The sequence below is a fragment of the Cyprinus carpio genome, chromosome A6 (genome assembly GCF_018340385.1).
Source record: "Cyprinus carpio isolate SPL01 chromosome A6, ASM1834038v1, whole genome shotgun sequence".
Classification (NCBI taxonomy): domain Eukaryota; kingdom Metazoa; phylum Chordata; class Actinopteri; order Cypriniformes; family Cyprinidae; genus Cyprinus; species Cyprinus carpio.
Window position 1 is genome coordinate 25,732,733 of NC_056577.1, and position 20,059 is coordinate 25,752,791.

Sequence of the window (20,059 nt, forward strand, 5' to 3'; positions counted from 1 at the left end):
TTTATTTTGTTTCTCCACAACACTGACAAGCTAGCATTGTTTTTCACACATTGTTTCCCACACTTCATGTTTGACACCTGAAAAGGAGTGCTACAGTTTGTTTAACTATTCACCAAGACTAAGCCTGATTCTTCAAGCACATTAAGTGATATGAATCAATAATCTGAGGTGTTGTTTTTTGCTGTGTTCAGTACACAAGACAAAATGAGGAAGGTCAGGGCTTACCAGACATACAGTACCATATATAATAGACTGTCGCATCAAATCCTGATGTAAAATAAATAGGCCTAACTATAACGTATTATGAGCTGTGATCTTGTGAAAACACATTCTGACATCTTAAATAAGCTCTTAAACTAGAGCAAGGACTTTGGGTCATCGCACCAAATGAAGTCGTGGCCCGTTAATTATTACCATGTTTCTGCTGTTGGGCTGCTGTTTGTGAAAAGGGATAAATGAAGAGTTTTCAGAAAAGAATTCACTGTAGAATCACATGGCTCAGGGTAACACGTGGTGCTCGATTTGTCATTTAGTGTGTGCCTGTGTCTGTGAGCATGATCTATGACTCTCACTGAAACTGTGGCCCACAGCAAACAGTGGCTCCCACCAATCCCTGAGGGGAGACTCCCAACCATAGAGATTCACACACCCCATCTCCTCCTCTCTTGCTTCATCTGTGCTATTTTCTTTCCTTTTTCCATCTATGTTCTTTTAATTCATCACTGTTCTCCACAATTCACTCTTTCTTTGACTTATTTCTCATTTGCTTTACAAGTTCTCCTCACATGAGGAGCATTTCCCTGTAGGTGCATGATACTAAACAGCCTGCCAGTGACATGCCTGGTTTTGAAAATACAGTGGCCACAAAAAGAATTTGGTTACTGAAGCCACAAATATTTGTATCACTTTGTAGTATATATAAATATTTATTTATTTTTTATTTTTATTTTACTCAATAAACACTATTTAATAAAAAAAAAAAATTGTCATATTTTGTGGAACATTAATACATTGAACATTGGTGGTTATTCTGCTGGGACACTTGTATTCTTAACTTAAGGGAAACTGGATTCTTGGTTTGATATGTGACTTAAATGTCCAAAGTACATATTTTCTTATAAAAATCAGGTAGTGCATTTTTACTTTTGTGTGCACAGTCATTCCAACTGTGAAAGTTTAAACATAGTGAAATGATTTACTTGTCATATACATACAGTATGCCTTATGAAATAGATGTATTTAAATTGTGGCTTAACTGTTCAAATACTACTTGGAGCCAAGTATATGTATATATCATGTTGCAGATTAAATGTATCCCTCATGGTTTTTGATATAGTAGGGTACCTCTACCATACACTCGGCAAGTTGTATGTTTGCCCTTATTTGTCATAAGACTTTGATGGACAGATGAGAGAGAAAAAAGACATTTTATCTGTGTGGTTTGATTAAATCCTTTGCTTTAATCACCCCGTCCTGTCTTCCCAGAAGATAAGGATGATGGAATAATCCTCTGTCAGGGATGAGGGCTGTTAAAATCAATGCCTCACATGCTCAACGTTAGAGGAAAGTTTTCATTCATTTAAAGTCACACACAGGTAAGGTCTCTCCCTCCATCATATTCGGTCCACCATCCTTCAGCCGGTCACTCTAATCCATGCAGTCTGTCAAGTGACAGCCCTTTAAAGACATGAGATAAGACCTAATCTTTAAGTGATCCTTTAGGCTGGACAGCTGAAGATAAAGCTCAATCTCCAAAGATAAAATAAAATGTTTGTATGTTTGTGCAAGATGAAATTAGGTTGTCACTGCAGACAGTAGATAATAAAGTAGTATTAAAAACTAGTTGCTGCAGATGTCCTTCCAGTGTCTTTGCCAGTCACAAGCCAGTTCAGATTTGGTTTGCAACACAATGCGATCACATTTCCCCCAGTTTCAGATGTAAAATGTTTAAGACAACGTGTTATATTGTGCCAGTATATAACTTGATATCAAAAATCCTGCTATTTTCTTTATAGAGATTGTTATTTGAGTGCATTATTAGTGCTTGCAAAGACACGCCAGACATGGTTGACAACTTGTTGGAACATGGTGGACCTGCCCTTGTGCTTAATTAGAAACCTGAAATGATAGAGATGAGGAATTCTAGCTATGTGCCAGGAATGCCCACACAGGTAAATGAGATTTTATGCTGTCTGCACTGAATGGTAAATCTCTTTGTATAAGAGTGGTGTAGATTGTGTCTTCTGATAGAATGTTCATATACTGGTACTTTGCAGAGACGGTTGCTTCTCTATGGCTTGCACATTCCATTAAATTACCAAACTTCCCTGCGAAACATTCTGCCAAGCTTGACTGTTGGATCTTGTTATAAAATTATTATTATTATTATTATTATTAAACATGCTTAAAAAAACCTTTCCTGTCATGAATAAGTCCATTTCTTTTTATATCAATCTACAACATGTTTTAAGGAAAGTAAAATTGGAGATGTTTTATGTCATTTTTTTTGTCAAGCCAAGGTTGCATTTATCCAATTTTAAAAGTTTTTTGTTACATCTATGTAGACATCATGTTCTTGTGGTTTTAATACAGACCATTTCATTCATTTTTAAAAAAGACTTTAATGGCACTTTTCCATCCATTGGGCCTTGAGCAATCAGAAATTATGTCTTTCTAAAACGTGGTTACGTGGTCTGGTGTCTCTTTTCATTATGAAGTTGCAAATTTGACCTTGGGCTGCTAAGTGTAAGTATGTGCTTCAGAGTTTTAGCATAGATCTGTTTCACAATAGAATGGGGAATTGTTACAGTAGATTTGGAATTGCAATTGTGCTTGGCCAGTCTTTGTTGTATATGCTCTGCCAACTATCTGCAATTAATTATTTCTTTCTCCAACATCGGCCATTCTGCAGTTGATTCTCAAGTAGACCTTATCAGAGACAGAAGCAAATATGTTGTGTTACAGTAACATTGTGTCATTACATTCTTCAGAGGTTTCCTTCAGCATCTGAAACAGTCCTCTATGGTCATCCAAAGGGACTGTGCTGTGAACTCCATGAACCGTAACCTATAATGTAAAAACAGGACTGTAACAATAATAATAACAAAGGACGTAGGAATGTAGCCAGGGCATTGAACCTTGGGGAAGAACTTAAGACTGGTCATATTCATGCAGCAGTACAGATGCCATTTTATAGAAGAACTTCTGTGACTTGGCTACACGTTCGGTGTTTGGATTAGTTGTATGTGGGTCCTTGTAGAGTTTGCAGATTTGGAGTGTGGCGATGCATCCAATGGAAAGCCTATTATATTTAATAAATCTTTTGAGGTGTTGATAAGCGTTCAGGTTGCTTCTGTTTCTTTTTTTTTATTATCTTTAATGTTCATAATCCTAATTGCACTGACAAGTCAGTGTGTCCGTATGAATTCCAGAAACTACTGTGAGTAAAACAAATGGGCAATAAAACAATGTGACCAACAGTTCAGGGAAGCTCTAACCTCCTAAGCTGAGCATTGTGGGTTCAAGTCTTATCTGGGATGAGTTGTTGTAGTTGATGTAGCTAACCCATCATTTTTTTTTAACCAATAGCATGTTTATAGCATATCATTTTACCATTGGCAGATGTGGAAACTAGTTTGAAACAGTCACTATTTTTGCAATTATATTTGGTGCTGCTTGTGGCAGAACAGACCCTTCAGCATTTCCATAACCATATAAAAGGCATTTCTATTACAAAAAATATTAAAAACTTTTTTTTACCTTGTTTGTGTGTCACTTTAAAAAAGCATCTGCTAAATAAATAAATTAACTTTTTCACTCTGTCCTTTTTTAGAGCTGAAGTCTACTGGAACTGCACATCACTTTGCTTTTCTGCTCAACTCGACGGACTACAGAATCCTTCGTATGGACGAGGACCATGATCGCATGTACGTGGGCAGCAAGGACTACATCCTGTCACTAGACCTGAACGACATCAACAAAGAGCCCCTCATAGTAAGATTTATCAGTTACACAATACAGATTGCAACAACAAACCAAACTACAAGCAAGGCGTGGCAGTGGTAAACTTGAATCTGGTTAGTAGATAAGGATGACTCACATTTGTTTTATCACTGTCTTTTTCTTCAGATTCATTGGCCTGTGGCTCCTCAGAGGAGGACTGAGTGTGTTCTCTCAGGAAAAGACATCAATGTAAGAATCTGCCAAGAAAAATGTGGATATTCTTTTCTGCTGTAATTATTTATTTATGAAAGTTTGGTGTCAGTAAGATTTTTTTAAAGGAAATTAATACCTGAATTCAGAAAGAATGCATTAAATCAATCCAAAGTCACAAAGATACAAATGATTTATTTTAAACAAATGCTGTTCTTTTGATCTTTTTATTCATCACATTTTAAAATATATTAAAATAGTAAACAGTTATATAAAATTGTAATATTTTACAATATTACAGTTTTAAATAAAAATAAGTGAACTCTTTCAAAAATATTTTTAAAAAAATATTACCAACACAAATATTTTGAATTGTAGTATGTAATCATTTATATTATTATTTTTTTTTTTAATATTCTCTGTTTATATTTTTATAGGTGCCATTTTTTATCTTTTTTTCTCAGAATTTTAATATCGGTGGATCACTACTAATTACCACAATCTTTGTCAATCCTAAACTAGTTATTCCAACGTGAGCATGTCAGTAATCAATATCCATCTGAAAGTATAATTTCGCCATGACAGCACCGCTGATATCGTTCTGTTCTGTGTCAACAGGGCGAGTGTGGCAATTTCATCCGTCTAATAGAGCCATGGAACAGGACTCACCTGTATGTGTGCGGAACGGGAGCTTACAACCCCATCTGTACCTATGTGGACAGAGGTCAAAGAGCACAGGTAAACTGTCATTTGCAGGTGACCTGCTACCATTTGCAGGTCAAGGGTTCAAATGGTTTGCTACCTTAGTCAAAAGGTATTATGTCATTAGAGAGGAATGTTTCTCCACCCTGGAACAAACAGGATAATCTTTACCACCTGCATGTCTTTTGACTCTGTTACTTCAAAAACTCTTCCTAGTGATTAGGAGGGTAATTGCATTTAAATATAGTCCTAATTTCACCTACCTTCTTTCCCATGACCATGTCCCATCATTAACCACTGTCCATAAGAACATCATTCAAAAAAGTCTGAGATCAGATTGGAAATCTCGAAAGTTTTTTATTTATTTTTTATTTTTAAACTTTCAGTTTTAAACTGGAAATAAAGATCTGAAAGAAAAAAAAAGCATAATGAAAAATGTAAAATGATGTGCTATTTCTAGGTCAATTTTCAAATATAAGCAAATTTGTGACATTGATGATGTGAACCTATTTCTTTTTCCACTCACATATTGATGAAATAATTAGCAGTTGATAAAAAAAATATAGTATTAAATTATTATTATAAAATTAGCATTTTCACTGGTCTCAGGCTTTTGTGTCTTACAGCATTTTTTGTTCTTTTGTGGGGTTCTGCAATATGCATGTCTGTTTTTTTTTAAAAATATATATATGCAAAGGGAATTACTTGTGCTAATAAGGATTTTCAGCATGTGCATGTTTTAGACAACTTAACATCAACTCTTCTTTGTCCACTATGGATATACCAAACTGCAGCCATCTTTCTAGCATCTCAACATCTTCTTGTTTGGAAACAGCCTTAAACGTTCTCTTGGATCCTTTATTGAGGCACACACCTTGTTTTATAGGGCATGCTCCAAGATCAGATGCCTCATGAGGGAGGCCGAACCAGTCGAGCCGCAGATCCTAGTACCTCACCAGAACCATATGCACCCAAGGTGGGAAATGAACTCTTCTGTGGGATGAGGTCCTTTTTGTACTTAATTGTGGCCTTTTTTTTCTTCTTAAGATGCACTTACAATATATATTTTTACTTAGAAGTTTAAGGAAAGGTTCTGTTCTCACAGTATTTGGATTTTCTGCAGCTGGTTACCTCAGCCACTAAAGGTGTTGAGAGAAACAGCAGAGGAACTGTTGTCTTTAGAGCTTGTCTTTCTCAAGTTTGCCTACACTTGTCTAGAGCCTGCCTTTGGCGCAGAATTCTAGCAGAACATGCAAAAATTACTCCCACACCCAAACTCCATCATGTTTGAAAGTGGTTAGTCAGCAGAAAATTTATCTGTGGCTTATTTTACATTTGTGGTGTGCGTGTAAAGCTTAGAAAGTAGAAAGGTTCCAAAAACTTTTTGCATATTATCCAAAGCAAGTCATTGTTGAGACTTGAATTTGCTGAATTGCTGATAAATTCTTTGCAACATGTTGTAGACTCTTTAAGATGTCCTTCTACATCTCTGCTTAGATTTTAGTTAACATGTTAATTCATGTTAGATGTTGTTGTGCATATCTGGTGCAAATCCAGCAGTCACCAAGCTTTTTAATAATATTTTTTGCATCTGTTTGACTGCATGGAGTGAAGTGGACTATTAGCTGAAAAGATTTTGTTTTCTAAATACCAGAATGCAATAGTTGTCACTAACCCAACAAAACCATATAGACTGTTTTAGATTCATATGTTGAGAAGTTGATTGTGAGAAACTGTTCATTTTCTTTGGCAACTACCAAGAACCTTGGAAACCTTGGATTTTGGCATTAATTTCTTTTTTTCTGGGCAGTTTTACACAAGCTCTCTTTTGTCAAATGGCAAGATATTGGTGTTGGCATTAGACAATATGTTAGACTCCAACATTTAAAAAAGCACAAACAATTGGTTACCTTAAGATATTTTAATTATGTTACAACCTCAGCTAGTTTTTGTTTTCATTTATCCCAGTGAACCTATGTGCATTTCACTTCCTGGCTATACCTCTTAAACACTGGAAACTTAAAGTATCCAAGTAAGCTGAGAATCAATACTGCTGATCTAATGTGATCTGTTGTGCTGTCATTAATGAAACCTTCATGCTTTCCCTGTTCCAGGAATACATTTTCCGCCTGGAGCCTGGTAAGGTAGATTCTGGGAAGGGGAAATGCCCCTTTGACCCCAAACTAAACAGCGTCTCAGCTTTGATAAGTATGTACTGCTCATTGCCATCATACTACTTCTCAATACATTTATAAAATAAACAAAACATAATTTATTATCAGACTCATTTTTCTTAAGTTTATCTATCTATCTCTCGTTATCTCCTTTGTGCTCGCTTTGTTTTGGCAGATGGCCAGTTGTACGCCGGCGTCTACATCGATTTTATGGGAACAGACTCGGCCATCTTTCGCACGTTGGGAAAACACACGGCCATGAGGACCGACCAGTATAACTCCCGCTGGCTTCACGGTACACACAACATTTTTGAACCATGGCGTACCATCAAGACAAAGTTCTTTGTTTACTGGGGAAAGTGCCAGATATGAATATTCCACACTGACCCTTCATCCTAAATCCTGCAAACTAACCTCATATTTCATAGGCTTTTGCAAAATATATCCCTCAAGCAATTACTGCTTAGTTAAGCTCAATCTTTGACCCTTTTTATAATCCCTGACTATATTATAGCTGTGATTTCATTAGTTAGTTTTTGTATTTTCTGAAATGTATTTAACTATTCTATTTTTTTATTTACCCTTAATTGTCACATTAAAGGCATGTTCATATTCTTTTGCAAACTCACACTATTATATTTATTTCAGTTAACAAAAATATTTCACAGTTTTCATTAGCATTGTTCGAGTGTTTTAAACAGAGTTTCCCTTATATAACACGTGACTTCTTTACTTTAGTTTTGCCTTTTTAAATCATGAGTGTCCACTGTGATAACCATCACAAATTTCATACAGATGTCTTACATGTGGACTGTTCAGTGTAGTGAATGAGAGGATAGACTAACCGTGAGAGAGGTCATCAGACACTTTGCATTAGTTGCACCTTCTAGTGTTATTTAATATTATCCCTTTGCTGTCCTTTTTTATTTTCTCTTTGCTTTCTGCTCCAACTATAATTCATCTCTTTTGCTGTTTCCCTTCCTCTCTCTCTTTTTTCTTTTAGATCCAACATTCGTCCACGCTCAGCTCATCCCTGATAGTGCAGAAAAGAATGATGACAAGCTGTATTTCTTCTTCCGTGAGAAGGCCTCTGAGATGGGTCAGACTCCCATGGCTCAGTCTAGGATTGGCAGGATTTGTTTGGTGAGACATTTTCTTAACCTTTGTCTTATATTCCAGTAAAACATATTTACACAACTTCATGTTGTTTTAAACCCACATGACTTTCTTTTTCCTTTATATACAAAATTATATATAATGGAATATACACATTTGTCGATTATTTGGTGTTCCTATGCAGAACATGATATTAAAGAAATGATGTCCATTTAGGACTGAACTGTTGATTGGCAGATCCTCGGGATCCATCATTGTCCAATGCCTCCTACATGAGCAACCGCTTGTTTCTTGGTTATTTTTTGCTGTTGTAATGTGAATCAAAGCAGCATGTTTGTAATGTGTGGGTAGCTGCTGGCGGCTGGTCACTGGGCATCGCTGCGTCTCATTATTGAAGTTGGCTGTTGTCCACAGCAGATGGGGCTGAGAAGTGCTCAAAGCCAATGTTTACAACCCAGTCACAGCCAGTTAATGCAAACCCACAGAAATAGCCCTGAGAGAGGGACGGATCCTGATGTAAAGCAATGCCTTAATTTCACAAATACAGAGTGTCAAGGTGTCCATCAAATCAAACTTTACTGCTAGAATTTGTGTGGTGTCTAACGGTGAATCTTCATGGCTAACATGACCTCACTTCATCTACAGAATGATGACGGAGGACACTGCTGTCTGGTGAATAAGTGGAGTACCTTCCTGAAGGCTCGGCTCATCTGCTCTGTGACTGGCTCTGATGGCATTGAGACACATTTCGATGAGCTCCGTAAGTCTCTCTTTTATCTCAGCTGTAAATTCTGTATAATTTCCTGTTATCTGATCATTTCTTGTATTAAATACGGACATTTGATCTAGATTCGATAACTTTAGACCAGGACGCTTTACAATATTAAGTCAGATTTACTTTTGTTTAGCCCATTTTTAATTGTTATTTTGACTGTTTGAATGAATAGTACAGGACATTTTAAATTAAATACAAGCAGTCCAAGAAGACAATTCTATATAGTTGAATTACTGCTGCTGTGATACCATGGTAAAATACTGGTGTGATCAGATAAAACCATGGTACTTTTGAATATAATTTGAGTACATATACATATAATTACATATAAAGTATTGGTTATTTCAGAATAACCATGGTACTTTTAAATATTTTAAATACACCATTGTACTAATTATAATTTATTATTTTTAGAATACCATGCTAATATCATAGTACTTTTTTGTTACCTTTTTGTAAGTGTAATACCATGGTACTTTGATATATAACATGATACTTACTCTTAGTACTGTGGCAGTACCATGGTAAAGTGTTAGCATCATTAGATAAAAGCATGGTACTGAACTTTCAAATGTACTATGGTACTATAATTTGTAAATTATGATTTTTTATTTTATTTTGCACATGCCCAAAATACTGTGGTAATACCACACTACTTTTTTTGTCAGTGTACTTAAAAAGTAAAAAAAAAAAAAAAAAGTACAAAAAGAACTGTATTTTGGTGCTGCCATGAGTGATCCTATGGTACTACTATAGTACTTTGCATATATCTTGTTATTGAAATGTATGAGTTTTATATGGTACCCAATGTCACTTCCATCTCATTCCATCTTGGGGGCATTTTATGTTCTATGATTCTGTGGAGATTACAGAACATGACATAAAACAGCTTTACCATTTGATTGACTCCATATATACAGTGAGGTGTTCACCCAAGGTGCATTATATTCAATTCTGTTGTGTTCATTTCCACAATATACTCACTGAAATAAGAGGCCTCTTATTTCAGGATAGGGCATGATATAGCTCATTTGTGGAAACCGCTCATGTCTGATGGTTCAATGGATATGTCTCTCCAGAGGGTATAACTTGGAAAAAGTAATTTCCTCTCTTTCCTGTATGTGCAGCGTGTAGCATTTGTGCTTAAGTGTAAAGTGCCACAAGGGCCTATGAGAAATATATAGAGGCAAGCAGTTCTGAGTATGAAATTGAAGTTCCTGTAGAGCTTAAAATGACAAATTGGGCTTTAAAAAGTTGTACTACAACTGCCTGAAAATAAAAACATCTCTCTTTTTTGCGGTTTTAAGTTATGCTTCATACGTGATTGTGCATTTATGTACACATGTGTGAGGTAACTCATGCATATAAGCTGCATGTTAACAGGCTTACACAAAATGGCCATTTCTCGGTGTGGGAGAGTTTGATTGACAGGACTGAATAGGATTGGCTGACAAACCAGCTGTAACAGCCTCTGCCACTCTTCAGAGGCAAATGAACGCAAGCACATGAATGCTGCAATTTTATTGCTTTTGCAATGTGCCTAAATTGAGTAAGCGGTCGTTCTGTGTTTGCTTCCTTTCACAGCTCCCGTAACATAGCGCACAAGGTACCCTCAGGACTCCTTTCTCTCGTCTCTGCCCTCTCTTTCTCACTTGGTTGGTCATTCACCCTCCCTCTGCCTCTGTGTTTGAGGAATGAACTTGTCAGTGGAGTTTTTGACTAGTTGTTTTCCCTTTTCCTCAGATGGGCAGTGAGGTTTTATGGGTTGTTTTTTGTGGCTTGGCAAGAGTGAGATTCATTCACTGCAGTGTGGGATTTTCCCTCAGCACTTGATTACTTAGTCCGTTTAGCCGTGACTATCCGCCTGAGATCATCATCTTTCTGTTTTTGATAGGACATCTGTCTATGCTTTTACCGCCTGCCCTCCTTATTCCCTAAACTATCTGAGTCTCCTTTTGTTTTCTTTCCTTCTGCCCCTTTTTTAACCTTCTTCTATGTACCTCTATCTCCCATCCCCCCAACATTGTCCTTCAACTAAAACGTTAATGATGCTCAAATGCAAAAAAAAAAAGTCCTGCTCTGCCCGTTATACTTGTTTTCTCCCAATGGCCTTTTTCATCTTACTCGTTTTGGCTAGCAGACTATCACTGGTCCTTTGTGGTTAATTTGGGTTCAAAGAAGAACTTTGGAAGCTGAGACAAAAACAAAGATGAACAGTGAGAGAGAAAGATTGTCCTCTTAATGTGATGGGTTTTGTATGATGTAACTGAACTGAGATAGATTTGATGACTTCCCACATACACTCGCAGACTTTTGGTGTCACTGGTGGTGCTAAACTGAGCTGGAAAAATAGTGAATGTTTTCAAACAGGTTTTCTCCAATAATCCACCAGTCTTTCATTGTTCAAAAAAAAAAAAAATTAATAAAGATCCATCCCCACACTGGTTTAGCCATTGTGGCTATACCAAGCCACTTAAACAAACAGAGCTCAAAATTGGAATAAGTGTGTCCCATAGTTTTCTCCATCGAAAACTATGGAGCCCTCTCTGGTGATGGAAAAATGGGAGATGGGAGGAAAAATTATATTCCAGTGCTTTTGCGTTTGTTCTCAAAATGTATGTGTTCTCTCACACCAGAATTCTCTTGAAAAACATTGCATTCATTTGCATTAGTGGTCTCTCACAAAAGTACTGCATTTAACCAAGAAAGTTTGCATTTGTTGCTAAAGCTTTTAACATGGTTTTCCTTCTCACTTTGTATTATTTCCATCACAAAAAGTTTTGCGAGCAACAACAGTTTCTCAGGGGAACGCAGCAGTTTTGTGAGAGAACACAAAAGCAGTGATATCATTTTGCCTCACCTCTCATTTTTTTCCAAGACCATGTCCCTTCAGGCTCCGCAGAAAACAGCATGCCAGAGAGGTGTCTGAATGGCATACGATTTCCAGTGAATTTTCAAAATGTGCCAATCTTTCCCTAAAGCCCTTGTGTAACAAGGGAGGAATTTGTGACTTTTCCAGTGCAAAAGTAGTACGGAAGGCAATACCCAAAGCCGCCTTGACATTTTGAAATGTAGAAATCTGTGGTGTCAGGACACAATCATATGATGTTATAATATAATATGTCCCATTACATACTCATTATATCTGCTTTCTTCTCACCATAAAAGTACACACTTAAGTATGTGGATTAGCTAAATTGACTAAAGTAATTTAATCTTCCTTTCAGGGGACGTGTACATCCAGAAAACCCAAGACACCAAGAATCCCGTCATCTATGGCGTCTTCTCCGTGTCTGGGTGCGTAAGTTCTCGATGGTCTTTTCCTAAATACGAGATCCAATCCTCACATCTCCTCGATGCCTCTTACTAATCAGGCCACTTATCAGATTGGCAAGGGAGCTTGAATATATTTGCTTTCATATTCACACTCCAGTTGCCCATAGGGCAACACCCCAATTTTCTCCACTGCTGAAGACTGTTTCTAACATACTGAATAACAAGTGTTTGGCAGGCTTCACAGACAGTAGTACAAGTCCTCCAACAGCAGAAAGGAAGGAGCCTTTCTGTGAATCTGATATGTGATATTCGCATATTCGCAAGGACTTACCTACAGTATATAATACCACCACTATCAGATGTGGTTAGGAGAGGATATTCGTACACACTAAAATATTATACAACTGGCCTCAGAGGGCTCTGTCAACATTTTAGATCAGGTTCACATGCTAATAATCCAGTGTAAATACACAAGGCTGTTTGTGTGTTAGAGCAATTCACAGTATCCCTATAGATTTCAGATAAAATCAGTGAAGCCCTCAGGCTCTGTCTGAGCTCTTTAAACCCAAAAGCACCATCCTTGGTGATAATAGTGAAAACTCTCTCCATCAACTGCAAGTGATTTCACAGCTCTGTCTGTCCCTCTGTCTCTTCTCTCTCTCTCCCTCTCCCTCTCTGTATTTGTATTCATGTTGTTTGTAAAACTGCATTCTCTACTCATAATAAGTCTTTTATCTTCATTTGATTTTTGACCTAGTAATAGTGCAGAACCTTGTGTATTTATTAGTCATTTTAGGGTATAACTTTACTTTGTTTTAAATATTTCAGAAACCTTGTTTATTTCCAAGTTTAAATAAATTAGATTTTGAATTGCATATTTTCAGTGTGTTCATACATTTGGATCCCACTTTGTTTAAGGCTTGATTTTAACCAGAATGAATTGATTGGATTGTGACATTACATACAAAATTAAGCCAAATGGTTATAGTGGTCAGCAGATTTTCATAAAGACAAGCATATTTTATTTAATGCACATGATGAATCTTGCACAGTATCACAGGAAATGTGTATAAAGAGATTTTGTGTGAATTTTAAAGTTGTGTGCACACATGTATTAGAATATAAATATAAATATAAATATATATGTGTATATATATATATAAATATATATGTGTATATATATATATATATATATATATATATATATATATATATATATCAAAACCTTTCATCAGAGTTGTCCTAAAACCAAAACAATACCCGTTCTGGTCTTAGAACAGCTTTGATGAACTTTTTTGATCTACTTCAAATGTTGACTCTATATATATAAATTAGATAGATATATTTTACTTTGTACATCAATATTGCAATATCTGTGTGACAAGGCCTGAGTGATTTGCTGTAATTCTGTGTCTATCTTTTTGTTTTAATGCATGAATTTTTCTCTTTCTGCATCTCTAGGTCTGTATTTAAAGGTTCAGCAGTATGTGTGTATTCAATGGCTGATGTCCGCATGGTCTTCAATGGCCCTTTTGCTCATAAGGAAGGGCCAAACTACCAGTGGGTTGCCTACCAGGGTAAAATTCCTTACCCCCGACCAGGAACAGTGAGTGTCATCTCTAAAATTTACAGTTTTTCACATTTGCTAAGACACTAAACCCCATTCTCTGAACCAAATTCTCAATAGCCTAAACCAATTTGTCAAATAAATCACTCTTTCTGCAAAACCTTATATTTGTCAAATAAATCAATATTTTGTTTGCTGACCTCATGCACTCTTTTTGCAAAACTCTAAACACATTCTCACTCAAAATGACCCCCCCCCCCCACACACACACACACACATACACACATATTCACCAAACCAGTAGGTGTGATTTCTTTTGTTTGTGTGTGTGCGTGTTTTATTGTTTTAATGTCTAATGAATGATCTGTAGTGTGTATATTATTGACTAATGTGATTCAAAAGCTTTTGTTTGATTTTGAGTACAGGTGAAATGGTTTTGAAGCGATTGTTTGATTTTGCCAGAAGAGTCGGGTTCTGTGAATTTAGTCTAAATGGTGTGGATTTGTGTTTAAGGTTTTGAGAAAATGAGTAATGGTTTCAAGAAATGTGTTTTAGCAATTCAGAAAAACTGTAATACATCATATGAACAAGAAAGTTAATGTTGGACAGTCTTAAATGCTGGAATACAAATGTTATCCCTGTGATTTCAGTGTCCAGGAGGGACGTTCACCCCCAACATGAAATCTACTAAAGATTACCCCGATGAGGTTATCAACTTCATGCGCAACCACCCGACCATGTTCAATGCTGTTTATCCAGTCCACAAGCGCCCCCTAGTGGTCCGTACCAATGTGGATTATGAGTTCACCACCATCACAGTGGACCAAGTGGCTGCAGCTGATGGCAACTATGAAGTTCTTTTCTTGGGAACAGGTGAACTTGATACACGTTTTAAGTTATATATTTATTTTATACGTATACAGTATACATACTATGGGGTCTAAAAGCCTTTTTATAAAGCTTTTCAGAAGAATTAAGGAAACTTTATTCTTTATTCACTCAAAAGGAATATTATATTTTATAAATAGCTCTGACTCTTATATTCTGGTTGATTACAGATAAAGGAACTATTCATAAAGTGATCGTACTGCCCAGAGATGATCTACAGACTGAAGAGCTGGTGCTGGAGGAGGTTGAGGTCTTCAGAGTAAGATCCTCTTTTGTTATATTTCCATTACACTTTGTGTCAACATACTGAGAACAACATACTGTCTGTGTTCCCTGGGAATCGAACCCACAACTTTTTGCACTGCTAACGCAATGCTCTACCACTGAGCCACAGGAACACTTTTTTATTATTAAAATGAATATTTTATGTTGTTATATTTCATACAATTCTAAAATCTCTTTATTGTTAAATACTATTTAAAAAAGAAAAATCATAAAATATAATTATAATTCTTATTTCAGGTTCCAACTCCAATCACTACTATGAAAATTTCTCCAAAACGGGTAAGCACAACATTTTTAAAAATACATTTTGAAATATTAATAGTAATAAAATTAAATCTAGTTTAAATAGTTTGATTATTTACATTGTTATTTAGCAGATGGTTTTATGTTTATATTCTTGACATATTATTTGAATGACATATTATATGATGTGTGAATGATACTCTTCTAACTGTTCTTTTTTTCCCTGTCTTCCTGTGTAGCAACAGCTGTATGTGAGTTCAGTGGTGGGCGTCACTCATCTGGCGCTGCACAGGTGTGATGTGTACGGAGAGGCCTGTGCTGACTGCTGCTTGGCCAGAGACCCTTACTGTGCCTGGGATGGAAAGTCCTGCTCTCGCTACTCAGCAAACCAAAAAAGGTGAGAGCTGCATGTCTGTAAATATCTTTATTATCAGATAATTATACTTAAAATACAATTTAATATATCTTACAAGATTTGTTTGAATTCATTTTTCTCCTTTGAAATTGGTTTTCTGAATCTTGTAGGCGGAGTCGGAGGCAAGATGTGAAGTATGGCAACCCTATAAGACAATGCAGGGGCTATAATTCCAATGGTGAGAAACCAAAAAATACACTTAGTCTTAAGATTCTTTTAGTTTATTAAAACATGCTTTGGAAGAAGTAAAAGAACTCCTTTTGATTTTAGTTATTGTTTTAGATGGTATTTTGTTTTAATTCCTGCCAGCCAATAAGAACACGTTGGAGGCAGTGCAGTATGGAGTAGAGGGAAGCACAGCCTTCCTGGAGTGCCAGGCCCGATCTCCTCATGTCTCAATCAAGTGGCATTTCCAGAAGGAGAACAGCGATAGGAGGAGAGAGGTGTGTGTGATATAATGTTATACCATAAGTGATGTAATTTTAAATCAAAATTCTGTATGTTGTGTCATTTTAATAATGCATTTTTTTTTGCCAGTGATTTTATTTGCTTAATATAATCCTGTACACTACTGGTCAAATATTGAAAAATAATTAAGAAATCTCTTATGTTCACAAAGGCTGCATTTAATTGATGAAAAATACCACAAAATCAGTCGAATTGTAAAATATTATTACAATTTAAAATAACTGTTTTAGATTTTAATATGTTTTAAAGTGTAATTTATTCCTGTAAAGGCAAAGCTGTATTTTCAGCAGCCATTTCTCCAGTTTTCAGTGTCACATGATCCTTAAGAAATTAGGCAACACTTTATTTTAAGGTCCAATTCTTGCTATTAACAAACCATTAACTACAACTTTTGCCCCAATAATCTCCTAATCTGCTGCTTTTTAATAGTTAGCAAGACAGTTGTTAAATTTAGGTAATGGGGTGTAGAATATGTTCATGCAGAATATGTGCTTTATAAGTACTAATTAACAGCCAATGTGTTAATAATATGCATGATAATAAGCAACTAGTTAATAGTGAGAATTGGTTCCTATACTAAAGTGTTACCAGAAATGATTCTAATATGCTGATTTGTTGCTCAAGAAAAATTTTTTATTATAATCGATGTTGATTTTTTTATTTATTTTTTTGGAAACCATTAAACTTGTTTTTTTTTTTTTTTTCAGGATTCTCTGATGAATAGAAAGTTCAAAGGAACAGCATTTATTTTAAAAAAGAAATCATTTGTAACATTATAAATGTTTTTGTCACTTTAATGCATCCATGTTAAATAAAGTAATATGTATATATATATATATATATATATATATATATATATATATATATATATATTATGTACCCTAACTTTTGAATGGTAGTCATTTCAACAAAAATATTGAGCAGCAAAAATTTATTTCAACATTGATAATTATAATATTTCTGAATTAGCATATTAGAATGATTTTTTTTGTGACACGGAAGAATAGAGTAATGATGCTGAAAATTCAGCTTTGCCTTCACATGAATAAATTACATTGTAAAATATATGAAAATAGAAAACAATTATTTTAAATTGTAATAATATTTAACAATATTACTGTTTTATGACATTTTTCATAAAAAAATGCAGTATTGATGAGCATAGGATTTTGTTATAACTTAATGCTTATTGATACATGTACTATGTGAATGAAACGATGAAGGAAAAAAAATGATGACCATTACATAAAAAAAATCCCTTTTCGCATTAATGTACATTTGAACCTAAAATCTTTTTTTTTTTTTTTCAACAACCTATGCATTTCAGATCCGTTCTGATGGGCGTGTCGTTCATATGGAGCAGGGTCTCCTCCTGCGCTCTCTCCAGCTCTCTGATGGAGGGGTTTACCTGTGCACCTCAACTGAGAAGAACTTCAAGCACACGCTGGTCAAACTTCAGTTGGTGGTCCTTTCCGCCCGAACCATCAACACCATCCAGACTGAATCCACCCCTCCCGCTGCGCCGCCTCTCCAGTCCAGCGCCTGGACGCCCAGCGCAGAGCAGTATAAAGACCTGCTGACCATCCTCAGCCAACCAGAGATGGGCCTCATCAACCAGTACTGCCAGGACTACTGGCAGCTGGGGGACGACCCCGCAGCTCACGCACACAAGAAGAAAGACCTCAAGGAAGTACAGAAGGACCTCCAGAAGCCACGAAACAGGAGACACCACCAGGAGCAGGGCAGCATGTCTGAGACATGAGATGGAAAAACCCACTCCATCCAAATGAATGAGACTTGAGGTTGACCTCAAGGTCTTTGACTACAATAACACACAAACATAGACCATGATGACCGAGGAGAAAACAAACAATCCGTTTTTGAAAATTCATAGTATTTATTGTAGGCTGTACATAGTTAGATTCTGTGGATATCTTTGTATGGAAATAGCAAAAAAAAAGAAGAGACAAAAAACATTTTGTGTATAGATCTGTGCAATTATTTTATCATTGTTACTTTTCTTCCAATATATTTATTACAACGGTATTCACATACATAACATGTGACTGTTATCATAAAACTTAAAACGGGATAGTTGGACATTTGAAACTCTTGATGGACAGTTTGACTGCACTTGATGTTTTGATACTGGAGGAAAGATGGGACTAAAGCCGTTGTACATTTAGCGGACTGGTTCAGCCCAGCACGTGTTCTCATTCTGGAGATGTACGGATAAAGAATTTCTACGTATATTTGGCGCATCTGAGTATTCTGTGACCTCCCAAAAGACTTTGAAAAACACTTTAATATCATCAGAACTCATCTTTCAATCTTCTTGATCTTCCATATGTTGCTATGCTAATGTGTGTAAAATATAAAGTCGTTTCTGTGTGTTATACGTTTGGTTTATTATTGATTACAGCCTCCTGTACATCACTTTTCTGTTCTTTTCATTTATATATGTATTGCACACAAAGAATGTCGAAAAGCGGAGGGTTTAAAACCTGTCCATCTCTTTGCAAAGCAGAATTGTTTAAAGCGTTGTTTTTAAATATGTACCTCTCCAGACATTTTCAGTAATAAGCGTCCAAGCAAGCACCTCTAAACATTTAACAGGTGATCATTCGAAAGCATTAAATCATTTGGAACTAAACTTTAGGGGGCTTGTTTGAGTTTGCATGAATTGTATTTGTACTGTACAAATATGTAGTCAAATTCTGGATATTGCTGTGTTGCTGTATGGTCTTTGACATAATGAATCAAGAGAGAGAGAGAGAGAAAGAGAGACTGTTTTTTAAAGACAGGACTTTACTGAACTCAAGCACAATTACCTGATGTGTCTGTTTCGCCTCCGTTGTTTTTTCAACACGCATGGCAAACAGGCTGTGTGAAATGGTTGTTGTAAATGTTTTTTTTTCTTTCATTTGTAAGACATTATTCATCACTGTGGTTTGTCCCCTTGTTTTGTCTTTTTTAGGATATTCTATGTGACAAAGATCCAGAATTAGATGTTATGAACAGTTAATATTATAGTATTTTTTTTTTCATTGTTGTTGTTGACTAATTAAAGTTATATATTTTATAACAAATACAGGTTGGCCTTTCTGCAGAAATATTACTAGGTGAACCTATACTTCCTTTCTTTTGCAGACTTAAAGTAAATATTGAAAGAGACACTGAAGGGATGAATAATGAAAATGAAGGATGAATCAGAAAATAGCTTGTTGTAAAACACTTTACACCAAAAGTACACCAAGGAAGGTGGTCTTAAAATGTTGATTTGCTTATTTAATTAACTGAGAAAACAGTACATTGTTTGGTAATTTTACATTAGGGTCATTCACAAGAACTAGTGTGATATGTATCTTTTTAAATACTGATTATAAGATTATATGCTGCATTATTTCATTTCTGGCATTCATAAAAAAATAAATAAAAAAAAAATCTTTCAAAACATAATTTCAGTAATTCACAAAAGTAACAGAAATAATGTGGTATGGTTTGATGATGTCTGCTAGTTGTGAAAGTTTTAGCCATTTTTCTAATTAATGTTAGTGTAACTTGTACTATGCCATACTGTAGAAGAACCATTTTGGTTCCATCCCAAAGAACCTTTTGAGCAGTGGAAAGGTTTTATGGATGTTAACGTTTCTTTATGGAAACTGTGTTATAGAGTGTGTCCAAAGAAAGGTTTTATTAACACTACTTTTTGAGTATTTTTTTAAACTAAATGTTTAGCAAGATAATTTAATCTTAAAAATGTATTAAACAAACTCTCAAAAATGAAATGAATTGCTACTGATGAAGTACAATGGAGAAAGTGTCTCTCTCATCTGTGATGCCTGTGGATTAAAATGTATCAATCTTCAGATTAGGGTCAATATGCTCTGTCAGGTAAAAGACTAAAGCTCTTTAAACGCTGCACTGCACACTGTCTGCTGGAAAATGTCAACTGATCCTGATGACTACAGTGGGATGGTGAGATTAGAATTACTCAT

General features: G+C 35.7%; 1 protein-coding gene across 1 annotated transcript in view; it reads left to right on the forward strand.

Moving 5' to 3' along the window:
* The window catches only part of LOC109091074 (semaphorin-3F-like), a 44,836-nt gene extending 25,208 nt beyond the window's left edge, over positions 1-19,628 (forward strand). Inside the window, exons 3-19 of the mRNA XM_042758716.1 lie at positions 3,833-3,993; positions 4,129-4,191; positions 4,771-4,890; positions 5,741-5,830; positions 6,969-7,062; positions 7,204-7,323; positions 8,032-8,171; positions 8,790-8,904; positions 12,147-12,216; positions 13,657-13,801; positions 14,413-14,635; positions 14,821-14,909; positions 15,173-15,214; positions 15,418-15,575; positions 15,704-15,771; positions 15,903-16,036; positions 17,389-19,628. Of these exons, the coding sequence (XP_042614650.1) occupies positions 3,833-3,993; positions 4,129-4,191; positions 4,771-4,890; positions 5,741-5,830; positions 6,969-7,062; positions 7,204-7,323; positions 8,032-8,171; positions 8,790-8,904; positions 12,147-12,216; positions 13,657-13,801; positions 14,413-14,635; positions 14,821-14,909; positions 15,173-15,214; positions 15,418-15,575; positions 15,704-15,771; positions 15,903-16,036; positions 17,389-17,823 (2,267 nt within the window). The 3' untranslated portion in view covers positions 17,824-19,628. The remainder of the gene's footprint in view (positions 1-3,832; positions 3,994-4,128; positions 4,192-4,770; positions 4,891-5,740; positions 5,831-6,968; positions 7,063-7,203; positions 7,324-8,031; positions 8,172-8,789; positions 8,905-12,146; positions 12,217-13,656; positions 13,802-14,412; positions 14,636-14,820; positions 14,910-15,172; positions 15,215-15,417; positions 15,576-15,703; positions 15,772-15,902; positions 16,037-17,388) is intronic.
* Positions 19,629-20,059: the final 431 nt, after the last annotated feature.